Source organism: Lemur catta, chromosome X (genome assembly GCF_020740605.2).
Source record: "Lemur catta isolate mLemCat1 chromosome X, mLemCat1.pri, whole genome shotgun sequence".
Lineage (NCBI taxonomy): Eukaryota > Metazoa > Chordata > Mammalia > Primates > Lemuridae > Lemur > Lemur catta.
The window spans coordinates 24020626-24039545 of record NC_059155.1 but is presented as its reverse complement, the minus strand read 5'-3'; the positions used below and the strand labels follow the sequence as shown (position 1 = coordinate 24039545).

The following is an 18920-nucleotide window of genomic DNA, read 5'->3' as shown; positions in this document are numbered from 1 at the left end:
GCAAGAAGGGAGGTAGTTTAAAAATACCAAATTCTAGAACCTATCATAATCATTGCCTAGTAAACCATTATGTTCATAAATTTAGAACCAAGGAAAAATTCCATTACTGAAACCTGGAAGAAGATCCTTGTCTTTGCTGTACCAGAATATGACTTATAGTAGAAACTAAAGAAGGCTGAAGTGCTTTGTTAAGTGAAAATTCAGTTAAGACAGACTCAGTTTTAATGAGAATTTCATCTGTAGTTATTGTCATTTGTAGGCTGTATACCGCACGCATGTAATATTTTATTGAAGTTTTTGAAGGAACTGTTTATTATATATTTGAATATTTAGAGTCATTTTTGTTAAAGTTCTGAGCCTTTTTATACATTGTAAGTTGATATATATAGAATGTGATTTTTGTATTATTTGGGAAAAATTGTAGATGCATAGTTAGAATGCTATAAATGACCTTTAATACTTTTTAATACAGTATTTAGTTTCAGACACAGTTCTAAAGGAACGTCTGGATCCAGAAACACTGGAGTCATTAGGGCTTATTAAACAATCACAGCAATTCAATCAAAAGTCAGTGAAAATCAAGACAAAACTCTTGTAAGTACATGTACCTTATGTTGCAGATCAAGCAGTTGTTTTTTTAGTTCTTATTTTGAATACTAGCAGTTGTTAAAGGCACGTTGAAGATTTTGTTTGTGGTGTTAGTGTGTCTTGTGTTTTTTGCCTTCTAGAAGTATCCTAAGATTGAGTCATCAGTGAGTTTTACCTGTGTAAGCCAATGTTAATTTTGGCCATATTGGAAGTTAAAATAATATTTAATGCTTTTATTGTTAGCAGTAAAATAATTTATGACTATAGCTATACTCAGGGTATATTCTTAGTGATGAAAATCATGCTATGTTATTTTTCCTTGATATTGTTCCTTGTGTTACTGATTTTCCCTATGTGATTAACATTGGGGTTCTCATATGAACCACTGTTATTTTCTACTGTAAAAGATACACAAAGAGGTAAACTTTCAACAACTATTCTTATGATTGTTTTAAGTTAGAGATAAGACAATTCAATGACAAGAATATAGTACTTTGTGAAAGTTTAGTTGAAATTAATTTTATCTCCTTAATAATATTTATCTGATTTCAGTTATAAGCAGCAAAAATTCAATTTATTAAGAGAAGAGAATGAAGGCTATGCCAAGCTGATTGCTGAATTGGGTCAAGATTTATCTGGCAATATTACTAGTGACTTAATCTTAGAAAATATCAAATCTTTAATAGGTAAGATATATCTATATATTATATGTTATTAAGGTTTTTTTTAACTGTTGGAGAATATTCCATAAAGACAAAATGAGTATGTTCCATATGATTTTTTTCAGTTAAGAAATGAGAGAAGTGACTAGCTTGTACTTTTAGTATTTTACCAGTTAATTATAAAATTTAGCAAGATATTTATGATAAATCTTTCTGTTACATTATATTACTGTTATAGTAGGTCCTGCTCTCGTATTTCTATATTTAATTTTTACATGTTTAATTTTAAATATTTCTTAATCATTTTTGGAAGGCAGAAAATAAGCAAATGTATAAACTTTAATACAGTAAATGTTCAGTGAACTTTTGAAACATGAAGATGTATAATTCTTTTGAACTTGATTTTAAAATACAGGGGACTTTGATACGCATTTTATCTTTACAATAGCCTCTTAAAGAAAATGCAGCAGATGATGCAAAAGTGTTATAGATAAGGAAAGTGTTTTCTCACTACCTTTTAATTATAATTTCTATAGCATTCTTTTTTCCTTTTTATTTGCATTGAACACTTAGAGGAAGTGGTTGACTTCTATAGAAAAGAGGAATGAGTGCTAAAAAAGTAGGATAGTCCTGATTTCCCAAGGGGAGAAAGAATTTTTGCTATTATTTGTTGGGTGTTATACTATCTTGGAAGATTTTGCAACACCGAGGTGTCTTAGGTTTTGAGATCTGCCAGAGAAGTCATATTTCCTGCCTCACTAGTTATATCTTAGGGGATGCTTATCCTCAGCTTCTCTGTTCTGTTTTTGGAGTTTATATATGACTAAGAAAGAGAGAGGAGGTGTCCCAATCCTGATCCCCTTCCTCTAATGATTTGTGTAGGAACCCAAATAAAACTATATTTATTACAATCATCTTTGTTCTTACCAACAAGCAAAGGTAGCTTTTAGTTTAAATATACCCTTTTCTTTGAAGTTAGTCTAGTTCTGGCGGCTGATCTATTTTCTTTGCTACATCTTTCTGTTGTCAATTTAACATCAAGACAGGTGGTCCCCTAGGGCTGTGGGACTCTTATCTGTGTGGCAGTGACCCACTTTAAAAAACCCTCCAGTAGGGGTTCCTTTCTCTTCTTTCCAGAGTAGGCTCTATATTTTTCCTGAAGTGTTTTTTGATCTAGCTTGAGAAGCTTTCAGTACTGCTTTGTTATAAGTTTATCTTTTCTTGTATCCTGTCATGTACTTGCTTAAGATAGTATTCCCCCGCATAAAAATTCTGTGCTGTGTAAGCTCCTCAATTGCTTTTTTTCTTTATCTCCTTTTTGTTGACATCTCTGTTTCTTCTATTTTTTTGTCCTTATGAGTTTATGCTTTTTCATTCTTTTTTATTTTTGGAGCATTTCAAAGAGGGGTTTTCTTGAAGATGTGCTTTTATCTAACTGGAAAATGTACACTATTTTTCTTGAACTTTGCTCTCATAGAGAATAGGTTATATTACTATTTCGGAAGAACAATGTGACAGAACTGCAAGCTCATGACACACATTCCATGAGTATAAACAGTTTTATTTCTTGGGTTAAACCTCTGTTTTAACCCATCAAGCATATAATGAAGGCATTCTAGGCCAGCCAGAAGCATTCAAATATCACCTTGTCAGTGAAGCTTTCCCTGGCCACCCTGTCAATACTCCCTATTGTTCCCTGGTTATTTTTCTTTTTAGCACTTATCACTATATAATATGCTATGTGTTCCCTACCTCCATGTAAGCTCCATGAGGACAGGGGTTTTTGTCTGTTTTCTTTAGTACCTTATCTTTAATGTTTCGTATGTGGGTGCCTTATCTTTAATGTTTCGTATGTGGGTGCTAAATATGAGTGAAAAATGTAGGTGAAAAATGAGTGAATTTCTTCCCCTTTCTTATATAGTTTATAGTGATTCTTAGCTTCTTTTCCCTGACAATGGAGAATTTTAGGAAGTTCATCTCCCTGACTCAGTGTTTGATTCTCTCTGGCTAGATGACTACCCCTCCCCCCAGTTGTCTGAGAAAAGAACTTTTCATTGATGTGAAAATTGAGGTTAAGACTTCAATAAGTATTCCTTCAATGTTAGCATTTATTGGGTTCCCTCTTAGTGTAAACTCTATCCAGGCCTTGTCTCATCTGGCCAGAAAAGCTCACTGAGACAGCATCCTATTTTTCATGATTTCTTTGGATGAGTTTCTCTGTGTTTATTCCTATTGTTTTCTGTTTAGGAACAATGTAGACAGGTGATACCTCATATAAAACTATCTCAGGCCTGATCTTCTAACCAACCATTGTCAGAAACTGATACCTCGTTTGGGAGGTATGCATTTTAGGTACACTTAGGTTCAGGGTACTTGGACTGATCAGGAGAAATCCTTATCATCCTTTAGTTAAAACGTAGTTATTTGCTCCCTAAAAGACTCTGGTAGTCAAAATGTTTATATCCTGTCGGATAGCTTGGGGCTATTTAGGGCATCAGCAAGCAAGGAAGCAGAACCATTGTGAATCTGCTTGGTGGTGTGTTCTCAACTCTGACGCTAAGTTTGAACAACTTATTAAATAGGAATTAATAATGATTAGTACACTCTTGAGCTGCCAGGTCATAGACCCCATAAAAGTGGTCCTTGCTTCAAGATGGTGAAAAGTATCTTTTAGAATTTAGAGGAAAGGATATCAGAGGTGGACTCCCTTGATTGCTGAACTAAACTGTAAGCATTCTACATTTCTGGATGTCCTTCGAAAAATCAAAACATCATGCAGTACACCTTAAATATATATATAATTTTTAAAAAGTGATTGCTAGGTGTTCTTTCCTTTCCTTTCTTCTAAATCAGTGGTCAGCAAATGTTTTCTGTAAAGGGTGAGATAGTAAATATTTTTTGGCTTTGTGGGCCATATGGTTTATGTTGCAGCTATTCAACTCTGCCATTGTAGTGTGAAAGCAGTCATAGATAGTACATAAATAAATATGTGACTGGGTTTCAGTAAAACTTTATTTACAAAACAGACAGCTGAGTGGATTTAACCCACAGGCCATAGTTTGCTGATCCTTGCTCCAAATCAAAAGTTCTGGTGAAAAACTAATCATGGAGCCAGCTTACTTGAGCTTGGTTTTGGAGAATGAAAATGATTCTTTTGGTTTTGAGTTTTAGTGGTCCAGTATATTTTTGGCCTAGGCTCTAACCTCCTTACCGTCTCTCTCAGAATCAGACCTCTTTTCATCAAACCTTAGGACCTTCATTTATTGCCTGGTGTCCAAGGTTATACATTTGGTTGGGGGAAGGGTAGGGTGAGGGAGGGTCTTTGCTCCTTCAATCTCACAAGTCCTCTTGGTTGCTTGTCAAGTGACCAGAGACACATTAAAGACAAAATGAAACACTAAGCCAAATGATTTTTTATTTTTGGACAGATTATAGGATATTTAACCCCTTTAGCTATAATATTTTAAGTATACTTAGTATTTTATCTCTGGATCAATCTAAATGTAAGGTCCATTTAGCTTAGATGCATCTCATCCTTGTGTCAGCTTTCTCCTATCTCATTGAAAAGGAAGCCAATTGGCTGCTTCTTTTACCTAAAGTTTTTCTGTATTGAAGTTTCTTGACTATATTTTAGAAGTTTTTTTCCTCTATTTTGAAAAAGATGATAGCAATTTGTGTGCTCAAACATAGGTTTTTTTCCAATCATACTTTTATTTTTGTAAGGTGCATTTTTCTGCATCTTGGCTCATTGGTTCTTGCCTGGAGATGTGCAGTTTTTTACAAATAGTATTTTTTTTTTGAGACAAGGTCTGTCATCCAGGCTGGAGTGCAGTGGCGCTATCATAGCTCACTGTAACCTTGAATTCCTGGGCTCAAGTGATCATCCCACCTCAGCCTCATGAGTGGCTAGGACCACACCTGGCTAATTTTTAAAATTTTTTTTAGAGATGGTGTCTTACTATGTTTCCCAGGCTGGTCTTGAACTCCTGAGCTCAGGTGATCCTCCTGTCTCGGCATCCCAAAGTGCTGTGATTATAGGTGTGAGCCACCATGCCTGGCCTGCAAATACTATTTCTTATAGATAGTCTAGCATAGATTTTTATTAGCCTGCTTTTGAAGGAATTCTTTCTATATGCCAGATCATTTTCTTTTGTTAAAAACATAGTTTTTCTTTGTCTCCGTAAGGTCCATTCTGTCAGGAACATGATGATTGAGGCTATAATTTTGTTTTCTTGTCTGAAATGTATAGGCTGGACATCTCTCCCAGTCATGTTTACAATATTATCCTGTTTTTTAATTTTCCTGATAAGAAACTCAATTTGACCTTATTTCTACACTAGCCAATCAGTTTAATCATTTGTTGCCTCTAGTTGCAGTCACTGTAACATGTTGTCCATCTTTGGGCAAACTCCAGTTGCTTTTTAGTGCATTTTTTCAGAGATGTATCATTCAAAAGGTATGAACTTTCCTCAAGATTAGGGGAACTATTTTTATTAATCTTTGTATCTCAAGCACCTGGCACATAGTGGGTAGTCATTTAATATTTATTTAAATGAAGGAATGAATTTGTGGCCATTATAGGGCTGCAGTTTATTTTTCCACTCATTCCCTTCTAGTATGGTTCCCTGTTCCTCAAAAGGCATTTTGTGTGTGTGTGTGTGTGTGTGTGTATGTTCCTTAATGTAGCTGGTGGTAGAGGTAGGGAGCTAGGCTTATGATCTCTGGCAAGATCACATGACTATCAATGCTTGGGCTGGACAGAAGCCTTTCTAAGATGCCTTAAATACAAGAGTACTTACGTTCTACCACAGCTGCCATTAGGAACAAAAAACCTTGGACATTCAAGCTTACTGATTATTACTAGAGTCTCACTGTATATGAAATACCTACCTTAACTGTTATTTAAAACTTTAAGGTTTTAATAGTTTTCTAATCCTTTAGTTTAGCTTTTTTCCATCTTTACTTTTTCCATCTTATGGATGGAATTGATTGGACTAACTTATGGCACCTGAGATATTTAATAGACAACTCATAAGCCACTTTTTCTTTTGTGAAAGATGCAAAGGTTGGTATCTGTTATAAATAAATGTGCATACCTCAGATTACTGCCTTAAACTGCACCTAGAAAGAAATGGATAGTTGACAGTGCAGATCATTGATAGAATAGCCTTGATGGAGTAATACTGTTAAATAAAACACAATGTCAGTGGTTCATATTTCAGCACATTGAAATTGTAAACTTCAAAGTAATGTGAATGAAACACTTAAAAGATTTCCATCTAACATGTTGCTGTTCTAGTCCTTATTCACAAGTTTTGTATATTTAGCCTAATGGGTAATTATAAGCCAGCCAGTTTTTCAAAATTATAATTTTTCAAAATTATGTTCAGTGTCTTTTTTTGTCTTCTATGACAGAATGAGTGCTATTCATTTATTTTTATTTTTTGTATATATTATTTTTATAAATAGGGGCCTGGGCGAGGTTCTCAGGTTCCAGGGGAGAGGGGCCTGAGAAGTCACTGCTATTCATTTTTATTTAGTGTTTTAATTTTTATATTTAGTAAATGTAGGAGAAGTTATATAATTGGGGAATTTGCTAGATCTTAACTTGTGTAATCTATTGTCACTGTTACAGCAGTTTGGGGTCATTTTTCCAGCTTTATTTAGGCTTATTTGACATATAATAAACTGCACATATTAAAGTGTGTAATTTGAGTTTTAACAGATGTATATATCTGTGAAAACATTAGCACAGGCAAGATAACACAAGTTCCTATTACTCCCCCTCAAGATTCTTCTTGCTCCTTTGTATTTATCCTTTCTCACTCCCCCTTTCACTCTCTCTGGGCAACCACTGATCTGCATTCTATCACTATAGATTAGTTTACTTTTTCTAGAATTCATCTAAAAATGGAATCACGTAGTACATACTTTTTTTGTCTGGCTTATTTAATTCAGTGTAATTATTTTGTGATTCTTCCATATTGTTGCCTGTATCAATAGTTCTTCCCTTTTTATTGCTGAGTAATATTCCACTGCATATGCTACAGTTATCCTATGCTTTAATTTGCTTATCCATTTACATGTTGATGGAAATTTGGGGAGTGTTTCCTAGTAAAAATAAAGCTGCTATGAACATTTGTGTACAAGTTTTTATATTAACAAAGACATTTATTTCTCTTGGGTAAATACCTAGGAATGGAATGGCTGGGTCATATGGTAGGTGTAAATTTAACTTTTAAAGAAACTGCCAGTTTTACAAAGTGATTGTGCCATTTTACATTCCCACCAGCAGCATTTAAATATTTTAATTGCTATTTTGGAGTCATTTTTACATTCATAGGCCATACTTTTTGGAGCTACAGGAGGAGGCAAAATATTTAGAAGTTTTCTTCCCAGGACTTTAGGAAAACATCTTTTTGGAGGATTTATGAAAATTTGGAGCTCTTTTAAGTAAGACATGATCACTGCTCTAGTCCTTCTTTTCCTTAGTGTGAGAAATGGAAGAAAATGTGTGCTTAAATTTGGATCTCATAAAAAGTGGGGAAAAATACTTGTTATTTGGAAGATTTGGTTTTCTAAGTGATTGCTACGGTACTATGAAACAGACATTAGTTTTAGAGCATTTAATATTAGTAAGTGTGTAGTTACTAGAAGTAACAGGAGATCTTCTCTTACAGAAAGTTTGGGTCAGGAATAAGGAATAGGTTATATAAGAATTTTCTTGGAAAAATCCCCTAAATCATCCATAAGGTACAAGTGTTTAGACCTAACATAACTTGGTAAGTTCAACACAGTTCTTTTTTCCTGTAATATTAGAAGAAATCGGTGTTCATTTGCTGGTCCAGTGAAGTGGTTAGCTTGTATTTAGGGGCTGTGTCTAATGAAAAATACATAATTTAAACTGTCAGAATCCCATTCAGCTTGATGAAAGGCATGTGGGAACTGACATAAACTGAGAGAACAGCAGATTGATATCTCATGTTCATTCTGGGTCATCATTTTTTTAAAAAAAAATTTTTTAAGACTAGTCAAGTGCTGTAGTGAGGTGGGGGGAAGACTAGAATGAGGAGTTTGATCTATAACTGACTGTGAACAATCAATTGAGGTAACTCATTACCTTTGGACCAGCCCATCAACATATGTTATATTGAGAGGAATGGTGTATAGAATCACCTATATCATTTAAATTATTTCTCTCTCTCGCTCTCTCTCTCTTTTGCTGTGTGCAAATGGTTAAATTCTCATAACTTAGGCTAGGCACGATGACTCATGCCCATAATCCCAGCACTTTGGGAGGCCGAAGGGGAGAATTGCTTGAGGCAAGGAATTTGAGACCAGCCTAGGTAACATAGTGAGGTCCCATCTTTATAAAAATTAAAAAAGAATTATCTAGGCATGGTGGTGTGCACCTTGTAGTCCTACCTGCTCAGGAGGCTGAGGTGGGAGGATTACTTGAGGCCAGAAGTTCGAGGTTGCAGTGAGCTATGATCACACCACTGCACTCCGGCCTGGGTGACAGAGCAAGACTCTGCCTCTAAAAGAAAAAAAAGAATTCTCAGAACTTAAATGTACATATGATGTAACTGCACTATAATATCCTGATAACAGCTGAAGCTGAATGCATATAGTGTTAATAATATATTAAGAGTAGGGTGGCTGGTAGGGATATTTATTAAATCCATGTCCACCAACCCTTTTTAGTTCACCCTGGAAGATTAGCAAGGATAAGTAGCCATGAATACCTATTCAGTGCTTCTTTCCTTCCTTTTTTCTGTTCTACTTAGGTTGTTTGTTTTCTTCCTTCTCTCTTTGGTTCTCTCATCTCCACTTCCTTTTTATGTCCCCAAATTTCTTAATGTTCTTTGATCCCTTAGTATTAGTAGTATACCGCTTTTCCCTTTAGAATGCTGCTGAAAACATAAATCAGTGGTATAATTACATTTTGCAGCTTTGTTATATATATAAGATAAACTAAAAATTGATTCTGAAAATGATGTTCCACTTTCATGAACCCGACCTTTTAACTGTTTATTAACATTCCAAATACTTCTGCCTGAAACATTTATTTAGTTATTTATTTAGAGACAGAGTCTCACTCTGTTGCCCGGGCTAGAGTGAGTGCCGTGGCGTCAGCCTAGCTCACAGCAACCTCAAACTCCTGGGCTTAAGGGATCCTACTGCCTCAGCCTCCCGAGTAGCTGGGACTACAGTCATGTGCCACCATGCCCAGCTAATTTTTTCTATATATATTTTTAGTTGGCCAGCTAATTTGTTTCTATTTTTAGTAGAGATGGGGTCTCGCTCTTGCTCAGGCTGGTCTCGAACTCCTGACCTCGAGCGATCCTCCCACCTTGCCTTTCAGAGTGCTAGAATTACAGGAGTGAGCCACTGCGTCCGGCCTGCCTGAAACATTTAAAGAAACCTCTTTAGTTGCCTAACTTGTAAAATGCATTCTTTGATTTTCATATTTTGCTAAGAATATATAATGTCGATCTCTTACACTAGTCTGAATAATCAAGACCTAATGAAACAGTGTGGAATAGAAGAATATTTACTTGACTAGTATCTCAGGTCCTGGGCTCCAGCCTCAGGTCTGTCATTAACCTACTCTGTCATCCTGGGCAAATCACATTTTCATCTCTAAAATGTGTAGAGTGGACTTTCTGGTCTTGAAAGTTATGAATATTTCCCTCTGGGGAAGGGGGAAGCAAACTTGTAAAAGTTGTTTTTAAAAACATTTTTATCTTGATATATATGTTATCCCTGAAAGTTAATGGCTTTAGTAGAAATGATGTATAATCATTTTTGAATTTGTGTATGTCTCATCTGTTGCAGGATGCTTTAATCTGGATCCCAATAGAGTTTTGGATGTCATTTTAGAAGTGTTTGAATGCAGGCCAGAACACGATGACTTCTTTATATCTTTATTAGAATCTTACATGAGTATGTGTGAACCGCAAACACTGTGTCATATTCTTGGGTTCAAATTCAAGTTTTACCAGGTAAAAAAATGTGTATATATGTATACATAGAGGTTAATTTGTTAATTTTGTATATATAATTTAATTTGAGTTTTATTTATAAATGATTGGTTTTAGCTCAGACATTCTAGCAGAGGAGATGGATGGATGAATGGATAGCTCACAATGCAATGTCATATATACTATTAATGTATTAGGAGTGTGAATGACATTATGTGAAAGCCTAGAGGACAGTATGATTAATTTTGCCTTGGGAGAGGTAGAGTCAGGGAAGACTTTATAGATATAACCTTCTTTTAACCTGATTCTTGAAGGATGAGTAGGAGTTCGTTCAAGTTTTCTATGCAAGAGTAACCAACAGTGTGAGAGTGAAGATGTGGCAGTGTGAATCTACATAACAGATTGAAGGAATGGTCTATAGTCTGGTGTGGCTGGATTGTAAGGTGGGAAAAGAAGGGACAGGGAACAAAGCTGGAAAAGTAGGTGTACTTTAGATTGCCACCGGCCTTAAATACAGTGTTAAGAGTTAGAATTTTATTTTATAGATAATGGCTATGGGAATTTTTTCTGGATGTGAATATATATTTGAGGCACAACTTATATCATTATTCGCTTAAACCACTACGATAGCTATCAAGCTAATGTATGCCTCTGATTATTTCTCTTCCAATTCATCTTTCATATTATTGATACTGTTGCTTTCTAAAAGAGATCTAACTGAGGCACTTCCCTACTCAAATGCCTTTGCTTGTAGGATGAAATTCAAACTTCTAAATGTGGCAGAAAAAGTTCTTCACAATTTGGCACTGTTCTTTCTCTCCGGCCTTATCTTTAGTCATTTTTCACTTAAATCTAATATTCTGGTCATATCAAATGACTAGTCATTGCCTGAACATAGGTATAGACATTGCTATGAAACTTTTTCATGTAGTTCCTTATAATTGAAAATCTGTTCTTACCCAACTCTCTTACTTTTCTTTGCTTCATCTTGTAAACTCCTATTTGTTCTTTAAGATCAAATGCCACTTGCTCTGTAAAGTCTTAGCTGATACTTTACCCAGGCTGAATTAGTCCCTTCTTAATCTGTATTCTCCAGAAATTTCTCACATTCAGTAAGTTTTGTTAGAATAAACTGTGTTTATCCCCTTTGCCAGATTGTGAGCCATATACGACAGGTTCTCTGCTTTACTAATTTCTGTGGATTAGTTAACTGCTTAGTCTATAGAAAATGCTTACTAATTGTAAATGAGTGATCTATGTTTTAGGAAGATAATTCTCTTGATAGCATGGAGGATTTTAATGTAATAAGGCCTCCATTGTCCTTTTGGTATAGCTTTGCTAATTTATCTACTTGCCTGGGATAATCAGCTAGTCACAAAAGACACTTTCTTTGAATGCTTATGATATGCTATTGCTTTGCTAAGCACTGAGTTCTGGTGAAAAGGAGTGTCTATTCCTATACTCTTGGGGCTTGAGTTTAGGATAAGAGGATTCCTTTTAGGATTCTCAAATGATATACCACCTACTGTTTCTGCTTATCTTTTGTTTTCTATTCTCTGGATGCTCCAGAACTGCAGTCCCCAACCCCTGGGCTGTGGACAGGTACTGGTCCATAGCCTGTTAGGAACCAGGCCACACAGCAGGAGGTGAGCAGTGAGCAAGCAAGGGAAGCTTCATCTGTATTTACAACCACTCCCCATCACTTGCCATCCTCCCAACCCCCCACCCCAGTCCATGGAAAAATTGTCTTCCATGAAAATGGTTCCTGGTGCCAAAAAGGTTGGTGATCACTGCCCCAGAAGACAAAAGAGAAAGCAGATCAGAGTTTAAAAGCATATAGCTTTTAATGCAAATGAAGACACATGGCAGAGTTTTTGGGCAAGAACACCTTTGTTCAAAAATTAGCAATGGCAGCTGTCCTTTTCCTACCAGTAGCCAGAGAGTCCACTCTCAGTATAGGAAAAGAGAGGTTCAAATATTCCATCAGATTTTAAGAGGCGCCATGCTTGCTTTGGATTTGAGAACATAAAGCCAACTGCTGAAGTGACAGGGTAGCTGAAATTTAATTTGGGCACAATTAAGATACAGATTAGGGCCTGCATGGTGGCTCACGCCTGTAATCTCAGCACTTTGGGAGGCCGATGTGAGAGGATAGCTTGAGGACAGTAGTTCAAGACCAGCCTGTGGAATAAAGCAAGACTCCTGTCTCTTAAAAAAAATAAAGAGAAATAAAAGAAGAAAAATTAGCTAGGCATGATGGTGTGTGCCTATACTCTTAGCTACTCAGGAGGCTGAGGCTGGAGGATCGGTTGAGCCCAGGAGTTGGAGGTTACAGTGAGCTATGATTATACCACTACACTCTAGCTTGGGTGACAGAGCAAGACTCTGTCTCAAAAACAAAGAAAACGACCGAGATTCAGGGCTCTGGAGACTGCATGTTTCAGAGCATATGACAATGAATAAATGATAACCTATTGCATAATATCAAGTTTTACTTGAATGTGAATTTTAGAATTAAAAATCTTTTTATATGAAAACATTCCTGATAATGTAACATTTTTGAATTGAATTAAAATATACATGGGGAAGTTGAGAATATTTGAATAGTTTTTTTTTTTTTTGGTAGATAATGGGCATTTTTCATTCCCAGCTAAGAAATACTTGATTTCAAAATAACCTGTTCTTGGAAGGAGTAACCCTCATATTGGTCTGTAAAATACCGTTTCCTTGTTTCTATTGCCAGAGCTGTCTTGTCATTGTGGGAATCAGCAGTCTTAAGGGCCACTGAGGATAGGGGAGAAATGTCAGATTTTTGATAATTTGTGGTCTAGGAGTTAAAGTAAGGAAAGCTATGAAAATCAAGAACTGCTTAGGGGGGAGATGTGACCTTGAGAGTTGACTCCCAGGCATGTATGGCTGTGATATGTTTCATATTGTATAATACCTAGTATCTGTCTGTCTTTAAATGCTTTAGTAAGTTGTTGACAGTCTGTTCACTCCATCATACAATGGAATTTTCCTCTTTGGCAATAGCAGGTTATCTGCAGATTGATACTTTGGTGCCATGTGAATATTCAGTTTCTCATCTTTGCTTGAGCCAGTTTTTTCCTTAGCGGTTCCAATTTGTTGATTTACTAATTTTATCATGTCCCCTATATTTATTAGTTGTCATTCTTCTGTAAATGAGACTTGTCCCTTATCATCTTGGCCTGTTTGGTTTCCTTGAAATATAGTTCCTACTGGAAAGGCAGAACAAATGATTTAAATTTTCCGATAATTACCAGATATTAGAGTAAGGAGTTTCTTTAGTATCAACCTCCAGTGGTGACATGAGTAATGTGTGTATGTGTGTGTGTGTGAGAGAGAGAAAGAGAGAGAGAAAAGGGTGTGGGTGTGTGCATATTTGTGTTGACTTACGTTTTCAGTGGATCGATCTGATTGGCAGCGGTGGATGTTGAAGAGTTTCTGAATATGTTTGAAGGCAGAGCCAATAGTATTTGCCGATGGATTGGATGCAGAAAGTGAGAAAATAGAGTTAAGGACTATTTTGAAGTTGTTTTGCACTGAGCAGCTATTTTTTGAAACAGAGTCTTGGCTCTGTCACCTGGGCCAGAGTGCCGCAGCATCAGCCTAGCGCACAGCAACCTCAAACTCTTGGGCTCAAGGGATCCTCCTGCCTGAGCCTTCTGAGTAGCTGGGGCTACAGGTGTGCACCACCATGCCCGGCTAATGTTTCTACTTTAGTAGAGTCGGGGTCTTGCTTTTGCCCAGGCTGGTCTTGAACTTCTGACCTCAAGCAGTCCTCCCGCCTTGTCCTCCCAGAGTGCTAGGATTAGAAGCTTGAGCCACTGCACCTGGCCCTGAGAAGCTATTAATAAAAAGATGGTATTATCATCAACTTAGGGAAACTTTCAGGTGGAATGGGTTTGGAGTGTTGGGGATGGGAATCAGGAATTCAATTTTGGACATGTTAAGTTTGAGATGTCTTTTAGATATCCAGGTGTAAATAACTGATATATGGATCTGGTAAATAAATGAATCTGAGTAAATAACTGGATATATGGATCTGGTGGTCAAGAGAAAGGACTGGCCTAGAAATAGAAATGTGAATATCACGTATAGCAAAAGCAATCTTAAGCAAAAAGAACAAATTGGGAGGCATCAATTTACCAGACTTCAAGCTATACTACAAGGCTATAATAACTAAAACAGCATGGTACTGGCCCAAGAACAGAGACATAGACGAATGGAACAGAACTGAGAACCCAGATATAAAACCATCTTCATGTAGCCATCTAATCTTTGACAAAGTAGACAAAAACATACACTGGGGAAAAGAATCCTTATTCAATAAATGGTGCTGGGAAAACTGGATAGCCACATGTAGAAGACTGAAACAGGATTCGCACCTTTCACCTCTTACAAAAATCAACTCACGGTGGGCAACAGACTTAAACCTAAGGCGTGAAACTATAAGAATTCTAGAAGAAAATGTTGGAAAAACTCTTATAGACATTGGCCTAGGCAAAGAATTTATGAAGATAGACCCCAAAGGCAATCACAGCAACAACAAAACTAAATAAATTGGACCTGATCAAATTAAAAAGCTTCTGCACAGCCAAGGAAACTATCATGAAAGCAAACAGACAACCTACAGAATGGGAGAAAATATTTGCATGTTACACATCTGATAAAGGGCTGATAACTAGAATCTATATAGAACTCAGGAAAACCAGCAAGAAAAAAATCAAACAACCCTATCAAAAAGTGGGCAAAGGACATGAACAGAACCTTTTCAAAAGAAGATAGACTAATGGGTAACAGACATATGAAAAAATGCTCAACATCTCTAATCATCAGGGAAATGCAAATCAAAGCCACAATGAGATATCACTTATCTCCAGTGAGAATGGCCTTTATGAAAAAGTCCCGAAACAATAAATGTTGGCATGGATGCAGAGAGATAGGAACACTCATACACTGCTGGTGGGACTGCAAACTGGTACAACCTGTGTGGAAAGCAATATGGAGATACCTCAAAGAGATACAAGTAGAACTACCATTTGATCTAGCAATCCCATTACTGGGCATCTACCCCAAAGAACAAAAGACATTCTATAAAAAAGACATCTGTACTCGAATGTTTATAGCAGCACAATTCACAATTGCAAAGATGTGGAAACAACCCGAGTGCCCATCAATACATGAGTGGATTAATAAAATGTGGTATATGTATACCATGGAGTTCTACTCAGCCACAAAAAACAATGGTGATATAGCACCTCTTGTATTTTCCTGGATAGAGCTGGAACCCATTCTACTAAGTGAAGTATCCCAAGAATGGAAAAACAAGCTCCACACGTACTCCCCATCAAATTGGTTTTAACTGATCAACACTTAAGTGCACATATAGTAATAACATTCACTGGGTGTGGGCAGATGGGAGGGGGGAGGAAGGGCTGGATATATACACACCTAATGGGTGTGGTACGCACTGTCTGGAGGATGGACATGTTTGAAGCTCTGACTCGGGTGGGGCCAGGACAATATACATAATCTAAACATTTGTACCCTTGTAATATGCTGAAATAAAAAACTAATTAAAAGAAATGTGGGTATCAACAGCATATAGATGTTAGTTTAAAGATATGATACTGGATGAAATCATCAAGGGGCCGTGTATAGAGAGATAAGAGAACCAAGGACTGAGCCCTGGGTGCTCCAGTGTTAAGGGGTCTAGAAGAAGAGAGGAATGAACAAAGATGGTAGAGGAGGAACAAACAAGTAAGGTAAGAGGAAAATAAAGAGATTGTGGCATTTTGGAAGCTAGATGGAGGAAGGAATGATTAACTCTGTCAAATGCCTGTGACAGGTTATTTAAGGACTGAAAACTGACCATTTATCATCAGGGAGGTCAGAACTAGCAATTTTGGTAGAGTTGGGGTGGTATTAAGAGAGAATGAGAAGACTAGAACTGTAGACAGTGAAAATTGACAACTTAAGCAATTGCTGCAAGGTGGTGCAAACAAATGGGGTGGTAGATGGTAGGGGTATTAGTTTTAGGAGAGATTTTTTTTAAGATGGGAGGGAGAATATATTTATGTGCTGATGGTAATGATTGAGTAGAAAGGAATACTGGTGATATAGGAGAGAGGACAGAATTATTGGAGCAGTGTTCTTGAGTAGGATAGAGAGAATGGAGTTTAGTGCTTAAGTGGATGAATTGACTTTATATATGAGCACAGAGAGTTCGTTTATAATAACAGCTAGGAAGGTAGCATATGTAGGTATAATTATTGGTAGGTAGTTGGTGTGATTGTGGGAGTTTGTAGAAGTCTAATTGATTGTTCTAATTTTCTTGCTGAAATAGAAAGCAAGGTCATCAGGTGAGAGAGAGTTTGAGAGTGGAGGTATTGGAGATTAGGAGAAAAGGTAGGAGGTCGAGTTATATGCCAAATGATGACGTTTTGGTCAAGAAAGCACTGTATATATGATAATATATGGCAGTGGTCTCATAAGATTATTATGGAACAGGAATGCATAGCTGAAGAAGAGGCAAGAGTAAAGGAAACTGTAGGAGAAGAAACCCCAAGAAAATTCACAGGGAAGGGTTTAGCAGAAGCTTTTGAAGACCTCAGCAAGCTCCTTAAAAAGTTTGAAAACATGGACCCCAACACCAAAAGGTTTTCATTAATAGAGAGGAATGTTCATTTTGTGTTATTTGCTTATAAACAAATCTATGATGAAAAAAAGAAACCAAACAAATCACCATGGACATAACTTCTGAAGAGTGATACCTCCTCAATAAGAGCTTCAGGCAGGTCCTTCAGGAGGTATTCCAGAGGAAGAGATTGTTATCATAGCAGATGACAGTTCCATGCCTTTTATTGCCCCTGAAGACCTCCCAGTGGGACAAGATGTGGAAGTGGAAAATAGTGATATTGATGATCCTGACCCTGTGTAGGCCTAGGCTCCTGTGAGCGTTTGTGTCTTAGTTTTTAACAGAAAAGTTTAAAAATTAAAAAAAATTAAAAATAGAAAAAAGCTGATAAATGATATAAAGAAAAGATATTTTTGTACAGCTTTACAGTGTGTTTGTGTTTTAAGCTAAGTGTTATTGCAAAAGAATCAAAAGTTAAATTAAAAAGTTTATAAAGTAGGCTGGGCATGGTGGCTTATGCCTGTACTCCTAGTGTACTTTGGGAGGCTGAGTACTAAGTACTCCTAGTACTTTGGGAGGCTGAAGCAGGAGAATCGTTTGAGGCCAGGAGTTCAAGACCACCCTGAGCAACATAGTGGGACCATGTCTCTACAGAAAATGCAAAAACTTAGCCGGGCCTGGTGGTGCATACCTGTAGTCCCAGCTGCTTGGGACACTGAGACAGTAGGGTTGCTCAAGCCCAGGAGTTTGGGTTTATAGTGAGCTGTGATGGATGATGCCACTGCACTCTAGCCCGGGGCAACAGAGTGAGATCCTGTCTCAAAAGAATTTATGAAGTAAAGTTACAGTAAGCTAACAATTTATTATTGAATAAAGAAAAATATTTTAAAAATAAATTTAGTGTACAGCATTTATAAAGTATACAGCAATGTCCTAGGCCTTCATATTGACTCACTCACTGACTCACCCAGAGCAATTTCCAGTCCTGCAAATTTCATTCATGGTAAGTGCCCTGCACAGGTGTGCCATTTTTAAAAAATCTTTTATACTGTATTTTTGCTGTACCTTTTCTATGTTTAGATGTGTTTAGATACACAAATACTTAGCATTGTATTAAAATTCCCTACGGTATTCAGTACATTAACATGCCTTACAGGTTTGTAGCCTAGGAGCAACAGGCACTACCATATAGCCTATGCGAGTAGTAGGCTATATACTCTCCAGGTTTGTGTAAGTACACTCTATGATGTTCTCACAATGATGAAGTCACCTAAACATGCATTTCTCAGAATGTATTCCTGTTGTTAATCAATGCATGACTGTAGTTGAGTGAACAGATGGGAATGATATAGCGTGTGATTGGCCAGCAGCATTAAGGGCCTACCTACTTAAGTCCAGATACATGAAACTGATATTATAGAGGAGTTGTAACTGTTGGTAATAAGGCTTAGGATATGGAGTGAGTGGTTGAGATAGGGTAAGGGAGAAGATCTTTGGAAGAGAGGAGTTCAAGAGAACCAAGAAGCCACATGGTGGAAGGATCACCTACATGCATATGAAAATCTCCGAAAGTTAAGGAAAGAGTAGAGTCGGAGAGAGTGACAGTGATCTTAGAAGCTAAGATCATTGCAAAACGAAGGGCAGTAACCCAGGGGTCTGGATGGCAACAGCAGGACATCACTGAAAATTGCATAGGGAACTAGAGAGTGCTGTCTCTCCTCAAAAACAACTGATGAACTGGTAAAAATTGTTAATTAACTTTGAAGAGCTCTAGAATATAGTAAAAAAAAAAAAAACAAAACAAACTTAAAACACTAAGGAAAGGGCTTGGTGAGGAATAAATCCGCTGCTTTGGAGTAAGAGACTGCTGTGGCATTTTAAATTGTCTGCCTACTATCCCCTACACCCAGATCAGTAGTGGCCATGATGATAGAAATCCACACCTCTGGTGCAGCTTGCTAATGCCAGAGGGAGCAAAGAATGGATCTATCTGGCTGTTCCCCGAAGGATTCCCACAAGGGCCTG

The 18920-nt window shown here is 37.0% G+C and overlaps 1 protein-coding gene across 10 annotated transcripts in view; it reads left to right on the top strand.

Annotated features, from left to right (window-relative positions):
* The window catches only part of THOC2 (THO complex 2), a 112803-nt gene that overhangs the window by 30473 nt on the left and 63410 nt on the right, over window positions 1-18920 (top strand). For 7 of the 10 annotated variants that reach the window (XR_006731785.1, XR_006731786.1, XM_045538827.1 and 4 more), the window contains exons 6-9: window positions 473-594; window positions 996-1007; window positions 1141-1274; window positions 10089-10255. Coding sequence is in view for 8 of the 10 variants with exons in the window: in XM_045538827.1 (XP_045394783.1) it covers window positions 473-594; window positions 996-1007; window positions 1141-1274; window positions 10089-10255 (435 nt within the window). In the remaining 2 variants the exon portion in view is untranslated. The remainder of the gene's footprint in view (window positions 1-472; window positions 595-995; window positions 1008-1140; window positions 1275-10088; window positions 10256-18920) is intronic. The other 3 variants (XM_045538825.1, XM_045538824.1, XM_045538819.1) reach the window with 1 other exon arrangement.